Source organism: Syzygium oleosum, unplaced genomic scaffold (genome assembly GCF_021117445.2).
Source record: "Syzygium oleosum isolate NSW1041296 unplaced genomic scaffold, Sole_v2.1 Sole_v2.25, whole genome shotgun sequence".
Taxonomy (NCBI): domain Eukaryota; kingdom Viridiplantae; phylum Streptophyta; class Magnoliopsida; order Myrtales; family Myrtaceae; genus Syzygium; species Syzygium oleosum.
This window is the reverse complement of record NW_026607509.1, coordinates 283,682-296,632: the sequence shown is the minus strand read 5'-3', so window position 1 is coordinate 296,632 and position 12,951 is coordinate 283,682. Positions and strand designations below refer to the sequence as shown.

At 40.8% G+C, this 12,951-nt stretch overlaps 1 protein-coding gene across 1 annotated transcript; it reads right to left on the bottom strand.

Moving 5' to 3' along the window:
* Window positions 1-8,967: 8,967 nt before the first annotated feature.
* Window positions 8,968-10,621, bottom strand: LOC130134931 (BRASSINOSTEROID INSENSITIVE 1-associated receptor kinase 1-like). The gene has a single exon (XM_056302969.1). The coding sequence runs from the start codon at window positions 10,336-10,338 to the stop codon at window positions 8,968-8,970; it is 1,371 nt and encodes a 456-aa protein (XP_056158944.1). The 5' UTR covers window positions 10,339-10,621.
* Between the last annotated feature and the right edge of the window lie 2,330 nt (window positions 10,622-12,951).

Sequence of the window (12,951 nt, the reverse complement as noted above, 5' to 3'; positions counted from 1 at the left end):
ATTCGTCATACGAAGCGCGAACGGTTTTTACCTGTGTTGACTACGGTACCTTAATCTTCTGTACTTTACGGCCCGTGTGGAAGGATGAGGATAGGCAGTTACTCGACGAAACTTAGATTAGAGGCCATAACAATCGAGTTAGGTTGTAGGTTTCGCTTTTTGTTCTCTATAAATTAGTATAGCCATGCCATTATAGCCAAACTTTTTCAAGCTAAAGCATATCTCAAGCATCGTTCATAGTGCAGTGGCTTCGGATTTTACACGCGACGGCCGGAAGAAGTCGTCGGAAACGGGCAGTTTGGCGGGAAGCGAGCGCGCCAACCGCCTCTTTCTTTACTCAATAGTTAATAGCGACGGGCTCGCGACCAATATGATATATCAGAAATTCAGAAGATGAGACCAATGGGGAGCCTCGAACATGCACACGGCACAAGTCGCAGAACGCGGCGTAGCAACAGTCGTTTTCTTCGCTTTGGGATTATATTGGCGTCTTGTGACCGACACCAAGTGCACAAACAATAACCTTTTACCTCTAGAATAATACTAATCACTAATCACTAATCGGTTGAATTGATAAATTTTTCGGGACAAGATACGAAGATAGACAATTCGGGGAAACCGGGACGTGTGGCGGATTTTTCCAACTTCTTGTTTTTGTTGTATACGGCTGCGTACGAGTGCGGGTCTCCCGTGCGATACGGTTCTCCCTTTTAATAGTGAAGCTGCGAACATATCTTAAGCTTTTCGAACTTTCCTGGAAACTTCGTGGGTTGTTGCGGGTGTCCGACTTTTGTGGTCGTGACTCGGACAACGACGTGATGGTCAATGCCACACCTCAGCAGTTACATTAGCGTTTGCAATGTGAAAAGCTGTACCTAAAATTCAATGCCTGAGCCTGCCTGCCAGACCTGCTAGTCGGTCCATAAATAAATTCTGTCAATTGTGGACCATTGAACACGACGAGCGTGAGATGAGTTCAATTTCCGTGATTTCATTAATTGATAAACCGCTCTTGCGTTTGGCTTTTCTTCCTAAACATGAATATATAAAGTTAATTTAGACTTTAAGCGATGCGAGATACTTTAACACTTATTTTGAATTTTCTCTTTGACTATACTTTAGTGCTATTGGCCTAGTAAATTATTGCGGAAAAGCAACTTCATGGTATTCACATTTGATTGAGCTATATGAGAAAATTCCCAATTTAGCAAGAAGAGAGAAGAAAGCCACGTGTTTTATATACTTACGGCATTAGACTTGTCATGGCTAATCAAAACGCAAATTGTTGAGAGACGGGGTACATGAAGTATATCAAACAACATTTCCCCTCGCACGGGAGACGAATTCCATGTAATCTAACAGTTTGTTCCTGGAACTTAAGGGGGATAGGAAGTGCACGCACGAGTTATGTTGAGCTTGGTCATGTCTATGAACTGCTACAATTTGCTGCTCTTGTTTCAATGATTTGGTAATGTAGGATCTTATTGGGAAAATCGTCTAAAAAATCCTAAATCTTTTGTACTTTTGCCAATTGAGTCTTAAACCTTTTCACGTTTTGCCCATTGAGTCAATCTAGCCTATTTTGACCGGAAATCTCTGACGTGGACACCGGCTGTCCAATGTGGCACGGCTGGCGATGATATGGACAAATTTTTATATTTTTTTTCAAAATTTTGTATTAATTTTCCTTCTTTTCGTTTTCTTTTTCTTTTCCTTTCTTTGTTTTTTTATAAAGCGGCAACCTTGTCGGGCACAGGCGAGGGTGTCAGACCCTCGCCTAGATCCAGGCGAGGGCTGACACCCTCGTCGGTTGCGGGTGAGGGCCTCCGCGCCCTCGCTTAGATCTTAGCGAGGGCCGCGATGCCCTCGCCTGTGGCCGCCGAGGAGGTTTACAAAAACAAAGAAAAGAAAAAAAAAGGAAAAAGAAAAGAAAAAAGAAAAGGAAAATAAAAAATTCAAAAAAAATTAAGATATTGTTAAAATTTGTTCATGTCACCCGACCGTATGCTGGTAGTGTCACGTAGGACGGTTGGAGTCCTTATCAACGATTTTCGACCAAATTAGCCGGATGGATTTGATTGACAAAATATGAAAAAAGGTTTATGACTCAATTGACAAAATTGAAAAGTTTATAACTAAATTGAAAAAAAGTGTAATAGATTTAGGACTTCTTAAACAATTTTCTTGGTCTTATTAGATACTTCACTTCTGAACATGATCGATGACAACCCGATTCCAAACTCAGGCCCACCCACTTTGTTTGGTCTGATTAAGCCCAATAACCATGTCGCTTTGATGTGAAATACAAATTTGACAGGAGCAGCTGTTTGTTGTGTTTGACCCCAATGGCCTCGACGACAAGAGGCCCAAACTGTAGAAGTGGAAAAAACAAACCCTTTTCCAGATTTGATGAAAACTGGAAAGCATATTCAATTAGGTCTGTGTTATTATTTCTTATTTGTTTTTCTGGCCAATTAATGATCTGTTAGCTGAAACTTCCCACCTTGGATAGGAATTCCAACAAGTCATAAAAGAACACAAATGACTATCCAATTAGTGAGACATGTTCAATCTAAATCATTCTCACAACTCATCCTATTCGGAACTGAGTCATTGCACTTCCCAGCCGTTCATTAGTAAAAGTTTATGTTGTCGTAAGGATGGTGTTGACTCCAAGCTTATGTAAATCATCATGTATGTGGATCGACCTTAACTACCAAAAGTACTTAACTTGAGGAATCGAGCGACCTATGACCCCTATCACATTTCACACAACATTTCTCAAATCAATTCACAAATCAAAACCCACAAACTATTTCAAGAGATGTTTTACTATGTCAATTTCAAATAACCAAAAGGATAGAAAATGCCCAGCCCAGCTTTATACAACAAATATTCTCTAAACACCACCAATTCTTTTTAATAAATATCATAAAGTGAGTGGATGTTTGACCCAAAAAAAGAGTCTCTTAGTAGAGTCTCAGTCGAGGTTTGTCGGCGCAAAAGTTTGACATTTAGTTAATGCTTCTTTGATAAGATTGCAAATTTTTCCAAAACAGCGTAGCTTCCAATTTGGTGTTTGGTTGTAGGTGAGTGGTGCTTTTATTTCCTATGAATTTTCAAAATATCATGTCTTGAAAACTTAGTATTTGTTATGATACAAGCTAAGCATGGCATGACATGGTATTTGAAAAGAAGGCGATAGTGCTTGGAGCATTTGTTTTATAAAATTGGGACCGGACATCTACGACATTTTCATTGATAGGATTTGCATTACGATTTGTTGCTTTTCATATTTAGAGCATTGTGAACTTAGTTCGATGATTGCTTTCTGCAATGAATTGAAAATGTGAAATACTTTCAGTTATATGATTTGGATTGTCAACTCTCATTATAAATTTGATAGTTCATACTGTTGATTAAAAGTAGTATTGTTGGACTTCGTGCTATTATTACTATGACAAACCTTGAATTGGATAGCGGAAATTGGTATACGTATTGCTTTTTGGGACATTTTGTGTGACTCAAGCCACCGGTTAATAATAGGTGGAGACCTACATCAAGAAAGAAACTTTGTTATGAGAAATGTGGCCGTATTGCATGACAATGGGAGAGAGATTAGTTAATTAACTCGACAATTGACACACTTTTGTTTTTATGTTAAAATGCTATCTTGTGAGCACATATTTGGAGTTACTGATGCAAATGCACTGTTTTGGCTCTGTAAGCTTTGTTAATCGTTTTTTTTTTATAGCGAAAGTGACGTTTACAAAAGGTGCATAATTGGTGTTCGATCCCTTAACGAGATAAATATCACTTATTGAGACGTGTTTGATTTTTTCCTTTCCTTTAACATTCAGGTTCCTTACCCCGTGATGCTTAGGAGGACCGATTCGACGTGGGGATTAATCGGTTGTCACTCGATTGTGTAGTTGTTTTTTCATTTTTATGGAGACATCTGGTTTGAGGATATGCTTTTGTGTAAATTCTGTACTCTGAGACGTTGTGACCAGCTCTTGGTGGGCTTTTATTATTATGTATGGTTACTCTTCAGACTTCCGTCCTTCTCACGGCCACCCCCTTTCCCTTATGTGGACTTAAGGGCGGCAAATGTCGACCAGGGAAGACAATAGTATTGTATAGTACCCACCTCATGGTGGGGTTTCTATGAAGCCAGAATAAAAATAGGGGAAAACAACGGAATTTGTGGTTTATCACAACTTAGGCAGGTAGGTTATGTCCTTGCTGGCAATAATTTCTACCCATTATAAGCTGTGAGTTTTTAAAGATGAAAAAAACAGAGGATTGAAGTGCTGAAGAAGAAAAGAAGTATACGGATATGCAGCCAACAAGGAAAACTATGACTATTTGATTTCTCAATCTTGAATTTAAAGTTGAAACAAACTGAAAGTGAGAGAATCGTGGATGAAAATCCCAACAACATATCTAACTACTTCCTAAAGACTAGGGTAACATGATTTTATTAACCGAAACAAACTAAAGAAAAAGAAACGTATTCAAAGAACACGTGCAGTATTGAAGCAATTTTATAACACTCCTCCTTGCTTTAGGTGCTACAAATCCCGAGCTTCTTCCTTAGATCTTCAAATTTGCTTACAGGCAATGGCTTCGTGAAAATATCTGCCAACTGATTTTCTGACTTGCAGTAAACAAGTGCAATTTCGCCTTTTTTCTGCACTTCCCTTAGAAAGAAAAACTTGATTTTGAAATGTTTAGTCTTCCCATGAAAAACTGGATTGTGAGAAATTGCTATTGCTGCCTGATTATCAACAAGAATTTCCGTGTTGTTCCACTGCTTCAGGTTCAAATCACATAAAATTTTTCTTAGCCAAATTGCCTGATTAACCGCTGCTGTGGCTGCTATGAACTCAGCTTCTGCTATGTATTGTGCTACAACTTCCTGCTTCTCAAAGCACCATGAGAAAATTCCTGAGCCAAGACTAAAACAATAACCAGAGGTACTTTTCATATCATCCACCTAACCTCCCCAATCACTGTCAGAAAATCCCAACAGCTTGAAATCTTAGCTTTTCTTAAACTTCACACCAAATTCAATTGTTCCTTTAATGTTTCTCACTACTCTTTTTGCTGCTCTTAAGTGCATTTCAGTAGCACAATGCATAAAACGAGATAAGAGACTTACAGAAAATAAAATGTCTGGTCTTGATGCCGTGAGATACATTAGACAATCAATCAGACTTCGAAAGTAACCCTCTTCAACTCTATCAATCCCATCCTCTTTGCTCAAGCTCTCCTTTTGATTCATTGGAGTGGCCATTGCCTTGCAATCCTCCATACGAAACTTCTTGAGAATTTCCTTGGCATACTTCTTTTGACAGATGAAAACTTCATCTTCCAATTGCTTAATCTCCATTCCCAGAAAGTATGCCATTAGTCAAGGTCTGTCATTTCAAAGATCTGCATCATTTCTATTTTGAACTCTTCAACAAGCTTGGCATTACCACATGTGATTAAGAGATCATCAACATAAAGAGAGACTATAAGCAGATCATCTCCCTTATGTTTCACATAAAGAGTAGCCTCTGACATGCTTTTTTCAAATCCGAGGCTTGACAGATGCTCATCTATGTTGCTATACCATGCTCTAGGTGCTTGTTTCAAGCCGTATAGAGCCTTCTTGAGCAAGTAGACCTTCTCCTCTTCACCTTGTTCCACGAATCCCTTGGGTTGTTCAACATAGATCTCTTCCTACAAAATACCATTCAAGAATGCAGATTTTACATCTAGTTGAAATACCTTCCAACCCTTTTGAGCTGCAATTGCTAGCAAGAGTCTTATGGTGTCCAATCTAGCCATGGGTGCAAAGGTGTCTGAATAATAAACACCAAAAATCTGTGCATAACCCTTAACTACAAGTCTAGCCTTGTACTTGTTGATGGAACCATCTGCATTTAACTTGGTTATGAACACCCGCTTTACTCCAATATCCTTTCTATCCTTCGGTTTGTCAACAAGCTCTCAAGTCTTATTTTTTTTTTTTTTATCATCGACAACTCCTCTTCCAGTTCTGGTCTTTAATAGCTTCTTCACACCCTGCAGGTTCACAAATGGCCACATTGCATCTCTGATAGATATAAGAGAGCAGTCTTGTTCCATGGATCGGTGGATCATCTTCCAACTCTTCTTGCCACTGTTTTGTTGCTCACTCTTCTATTGTTTGGAAGGGAAGACATGATTTCTGCTTGCTTGTGGATGTCTCTTGTGTCTATTTCCAGTTCCACTTCTCATCTTCATTAAAGAACACATCTCTGTTGACAATTATCTTCCCCGTTTGAGGTTGCTACACCTTGTAGGCCTTGGAGGAAGAACTGTAACCCACGAAGATGCCCGGTTCTGACTTCTTGTCAAGTTTATCACGCTTGACCTGTGAAACGTGAGAGAAACACATACAACCGAACACTCTAACGAAATTGAGTGAAGGTTTATAGCCATACCATGCCTCGAATGGAGTTTTGTCCTCTAATGCCTTGGTAGGCAATCTATTCTACTAGAAAACCGCAATGCTTGCTACCTCAGCTCAGAAATTCTTTGGCAACTCCTTGTCATGAAGCATGCATCGAGTCATTTCCATTATGTATCTGTTTCTCCGCTTACTGACTCCATTCTGCTGTAGAGTGTAGGGATCGGTGAGTTGGTGCTCAATGCCAGATTCTTCGCAGAACTTGTTAAACTGCTCTGAAGTATACTCTCTTCCATTGTCAAACCTAATGCATTGAATGTTGCTGCCACTCTGCTTCTCCACCATTTTCTTGAACTTCCAAAATGTGCCAGCCACTTTTGATTTATGCTTCATGAAAAATATCCAACACATTGTACTGAAATCATCTATGAAAATGACGTAGTACTGACTACTTGCGAGTGATTGAGTTCTTTGAGGACCAGCAACATCTGTGTGGATTAGTTGCAACTTGTGAGAGGCTCTCCAAGTTGACTTAGGAAATGGATTTCTATTTTGTTTACCGAATTGACAGGCATGACAATTCAATAAATGGTCTGCAAAGACTGGTAAACCATTTGACAACTCCTTTTTCTTCATCAACAACATTCTTGAAAGGTGACAATGGCCTAGTCTCTTGTGCCAAGTCTCAGTCACATTCTCCTCCATGGAATAAGCAGCTTGCTCCTCCTTGGTTGGTTCAAATGAGAAGCTCTTGCATCTCATTTTTGCTTCGACGATTTCCTTTCCATTTGCATCTTGTATGAGGCAAAGTTTATCTTCAAAAACACCTTGAATCCTTGTTCAATGAGCTGACCAACACTCAACAAATTTTGGTCAATATCAGGTATAAAGAGAACATCTGAAATTGACTTCGTACCTGAATTTGTTGAGATGACAATGGTTTCCTTTCCCTTCACCGGAATATGGTTACCATTCCCTATACTGACCTTTGTGATTGCCGTGGGCTTCAACTCTTTGAAAAGACTTCTATCGTGAGTCATGTGGTTTGTACAACCACTATCTATCAGCCAACTCACATTTGATTCTCTGCTTGAGAAGCAAGTGGCTACAAACAATTGATCCTCCTCTTCTTGGTCTGCAACTTGAGCATCTGCTTCCTGCACCTGATTTTTATTCCTGCATATCACTGCCTTGTGTCCGAGCTAATTGCATTTGGAACATTTGGCGTCAGGTCTCCCCCAACATTTGAATGGAGGGTGACCTTTCTTCCCATAGTGATGGCAAGGAGGGTATTTACCCTTGAAATTTCCATTTCTGCTTTTGTTGCTACTCGAAGCAGGGAAGACCGAATTTCCCTCTTGGCTTTTCTGCTTTTTCTTCTTGTTTTTGTCAGCTTCATGATGTTTTGCAGGTAAGGCTCCTTCAATTTCACCTTCCTGCCTCATAGCTCTTCTTTGCTCCTGCGCTTGTAAAGCATTCAACAGTTCTGCCAGAGTGATTTTTGACATAGCCTTAGTGTTTTCTAAGGATGTAATCATGGCATCAAATTTTTCAGGCATCGTTACAAGGATTTTTTCAACAATTCTTGATTCTGGTAGAGAAGAGTAGAGTAGTCTGACTCGGCTTGCAATGTTAAGCAACCTGTCAGAATACTCTTTAATGGATTCGGTCTGCTTCATCTTCTGCAACTCAAAGTCATGTACCAGATTCAGCACTTGCATCCTTCGGATCCTTTCGTCTCCTTCGTATTCGGTCTTGAGATAATCCCATATCTCATTTGCTGACTTCAGAACATGATACGAGTGAAGATGGTGGATGAGACTGCAGCAAACAAGTAGGCCTTTGCCTTTGATTTCTTCGCCTTCTTCTCCTTTTGCGCTTTGATCTGTGCCATGGTAGGATTGTTTGGAAGAGTAGGAATTTCATAGTCTTCGTCCACTGCTTCCCAAAGATCCAAGACATCCAAGTATGTCTCCATGCGTACTGCCCAAATCTGGTAGTTGTCTCCGTCGAACACCGGCGGAGCAATTGATGAGAAACTGGCTTCGGCTTCCATGCCGTGTCAAACTCACACACAGATCCCTCAAGAAGAGTGCTCTGATACCAATTTGTGAGTTTTTAAAGATGAAAAAAACAGAGGATTGGAGTGCTGAAGAAGAAAAGAAGTATACGGTTATGCAGCCAACAAGGAAAACTACGACTATTTGATTTCTCAATCTTAAATTTAAAGTTAAAACAAACTGAAAGTGAGAGAATCGTGAATGAAAATCCCAACAACATATCTAACTACTTCCTAAAGACTAGGATAACATGATTTTATTAACTGAAACAAACTAAAGAAAAAGAAACGTATTCAAAGAACACGTGCAGTACTGAAGCAATTTTATAACATAAGCGACGACGTTTCTCTAGTGGCGGGTGGTCTTCAGCATAGTACACCTCTCCTGTGACATATCAAACACTCGAGGATTCTTTTTAAAAGCCTGAGCCATGTACATGGTTCGTATCATTGCATCAAAAATAGATTATCTGGGTCCGGATAATTCTTCGGGACTGAGCAGCGACGAGGAGACATCCCCAGTCTGGTAAAGGGTTGGAAGTTGCATCAACGGAATCAGATACTCCTTCGAGTGATGATACTCCTCCCATGCCTCCTCGATGCTATGGCCTTCAAGTATTTTGATTACTTGTGCCACGTGCGGTCGTTCTCTTGGGACTGGATGTGTGCACAAAAGAGCCAGCTTGATCACTTTCTCTATTTCCTCGTGGTCATACTCACCCTGCAGATTGAAATCGACTACGATTTCCCAACTACCCTCTACCAGAAGCCGTTTTACCCAATCGCCTAACATCACAGACCGGCCATTTACGCGAGTAGCTCTTTGTCCGGTCACGAGTTCCAGAAGCGTTATTCCAAATGCAAAGACGTCGGTCTTCACCGAGTATTTCCCCTCCCTCGCATATTCTGGCGCCATATATCCATATGTGCCATATATTTTATTCGTGGAATAGGAATCTTCACCGTGGGATCCTGCTTCGGATTCATTCCTCGGAAGTACAGGTGCCTCCTCGATGCCATCCACCGAGCATTCACCACGCCTGCGTTCGGTTAGCTTGACCAACCCAAAGTCTCCAATGTGAGGCTCAAATTCCTCATCCAACAGAATGTTTGAAGGTTTGATAAATAGGTGCACAATGCTCAGATCATGCAGACGGGACAGCCCTCTCGCAGCTCCCACGGCTATCTTTCTGCGGGTAAGCCAGTCCAGCAGGGGTCGTGTCTCGGGCCGCTTGCTCAAGCAGCAGTCCACACTTTTATTGACCATCAAGGGGGACACAAGCAAGAAGTCCCCGCATTCTGAGGATCTGCAAAATCCGAGCAAGGGAAGCAGATTGTGCCGTAGGGGTATGATGCTGCCAACCATTACTTCTGTTTCGAACTCTCTTAAACCTTGAGTGCTGCCTCGTCTGTATCTTTTGATTGCCACTAGAGAGCCATCAGCTAACTGACCCTCATAGACATCGCCAAATCCACCTCTGCCTATAAGTTTCTCGTCGCTAAAATTTCGGGTAGCCACCTTCAACTCCTTCAAAGTAAACTCTTTAAGTTGTCTTTGGTGAAATTCTGGACGGACATCGAAATTGATACTATGAAATGGCGTCTCTGCGTATCGGTCTCGAATCTCATCATCACGCAATTCAAGGGCTGGGGCTGTTAAGACAAGAGAAGCACCGGCAGCAACAAGTCGCCTGACAATGGTTTTGGTGAAAGTGCGAGTGTATTCGCACGGCTGACAGAGTGTTACTGAGGGCGACGATGACGGAGTAGGTGGAAAAGCCGGGTTGAAATCATCGGGATCTTGGGCCGGATCGAAGGTGGCAAATCTGAACACCATTATCCTCCGTTTTCCCTTCTCTCTAAAGATCAAAACTGCGTTGCTCTATCGCGAGCTTAACAAATGAATGTGTGTTGTGAGAGATGGCTGTGCCGCTTCCTCTTGTGGGTGAGAGCTGTTATAGACAAATTTTTAAGAACCAACTCAGAAGTTTAACAGAGGAAACTGCAGAGGAAGCTGCCACTTACATAGAAGCTTTAAGAACCAACTCGGAAGTTTTAGCAGAGGAAACTGCCATGGCCGCTTCCAAGAGGCAGTGTTGAGAACACTTTTATCATTAAATTATTAGCAGTCGCCCAACCCCCCATAATATCAATAGTGATGAGGATGATATTGTGAGATTTTGTGGGACCACTATCGACTGTTCTAAAAACTTAAGCTGTTAAATGAATGCGTGATTTAATATTTAATTATTCTAACGGATATGAATTGAGTCCAGCATATTAGTCATGGAAAATTTGGCGGGAAGCGAAATCAAGAGGGGGCTATGCTCTTCCGAATACGCCGAGGGGCGAGGGGGATTGGGACACTTGCCATATCGAGTGGGAAAATCTGTCTCGTGCACCCTGCTTGATTGGGCCCAATTCTACGATTAACTTTCGTCATTAGACTAATCACTCTCACACACACAAAGAATTGTCTCTTTCAAGGACAGAAAATTGTCGTGTTACCGTTCCGTGGGTGTTGATGACCCCATCTTGCTGTTGAGATCTATATAGACAAGTCTTTTTCATTTCTGGGGTCCATTCATGGAAATTGAGCTTCAATGGCTTCCAAGAAGCATCAAAGAAGCAGTCTTGAAGCTGGGAGACTGATCTCACTATCCTTGAAAAGAAACAATGCACAGGGCGAGTAAACGGGCATAGGATTAATTATAGAATTAGTCCCACTCAAATTTGGCCCTAGGCACGCAACGCGGTTTTCGCACACGGTATAGCCACTTTTTCCAAGCACAAAGGCCCTGCTTCCCGTAATATTTGAGATTTTTGACCAAGTCAAAAAGAAAATGGTGGGACCCACAAAAAGAAAAAAAAGAGAAAAAGAAAAAATAAGAAGCAAAATTGGTAGCCTTCAGCTTTTAAAGACAGTGGGCCGACACACCCACGGGAGAGAAAAGAAGAAGAGAGAAAAGGGAAAGAAAAGGGGAAAAAGAAAGAGAAAGAAGAGGAAGAAAGGGAAAGGGAAAGGGAAAGGGAAAGAGAAAGAGATGGGTTTTTGCCGTGGGACCTTTCCAAGCCGAATTGACTTCGTATCACAATGCACGGTAAGTGTTCGCGCCCCTCGTTCTTCCAATCGAAGTATTTTTCGGGTTAGGGCTCAAATTTCGGAGTTTGGTGAAATTCAAATTGCGTAATCTGATTTTTGAGTTTTCAAGTGGCGTATATATATAGATATGGTATTTTAGAGTATTGTGAGGTCGTGGGATCTTACGGAACTCGATTTGGACTTACGGTTTACTCGAAAAGAAATTTTGAAGTTGAGCGTGCGTGGTAAACAATGCACGACTAGCAGCTTTCCATGCCGATTTTCGTTGCTTTTTGGCCCGAGTTTGGGTCGGCCAAGCTGGGAATTTTGTAGTTCTTTGAATGGACTTTCTTCTGGCTATAAGTTTGTTTGGAACGGGGTTTGATGGAAAGATTTTTGGTGCAACCAAGTTTCGCGCTCAAACTCCTTGTTGCGGACGGTTTGGATAATTGCTTTGGATGAGCGATTTGCGGGTGCCTTTGAGCTGTCTTGTTAGCATTGAAGCGCCGTTTAACCATTTCGTAGTTATTGTAGTATTTTACTTGGTTTAGACGTAGATTCTCATTTAATTGTTAGGATTACGAGATCGTCGTTTCGAGTGAGCGTGGTTGTTTGATTTTTGGGATTCCAGGTGAGTGATACTATCTCTTCTTTGGTTTTATAAAACCCACGCCTGGAAATATATATTGAACTTAAAATAGCATTGCTATTGCATAAAAGCCTGGATCGGCATTTACTACTCCTTGGTCATTTGAGAATGGTTTTAAGAAAAATATTGCGAATGGATATATATGTATTATGTTACGAATTGGTTTATGGAATGAGTTTTAAGAGGATTTGAGAAACGTTTTATCAAAAATGTTACAAAATGTTATACATATCGATTTGTGAAATTGGTTTATAAATGATTTGAGAAATGGTTTGAGAAACGGCGAATGAGCTATATTGTGAAAAGTTAATTGTTTGGTTTATGAGATTGATTTCTAGTTTGGATTTCTAGTATTGGAGGATGTGAGTTTTGTGTCCAATATCGCTGTGAGCCTATTGAGGGGCTTGAGGGTATGCACACTGGGTTAGAATATCCTTTTGGGCCGAGTCATCGGTTTTGTAGGTGGAGATCTTGTCAAGGAGGAATCTTGGTAGTCTTGTCATAAGGTTTTATGTCGTGATCATAGTTTGATATTGAACAATAGATTAGTCGATGGAATGGATCATCGACGTGTGAATAGACTGTTGATGTGTAACTTGAGATTGGTCAATGGAATGTACCATTGACGTGGTTTTTAATAGAGATTGATCAATGACCTTGACCATTGATGTTTATGATGATTTAAATGGGTATTTTCTAAATTATATAAAGTCTTGTTG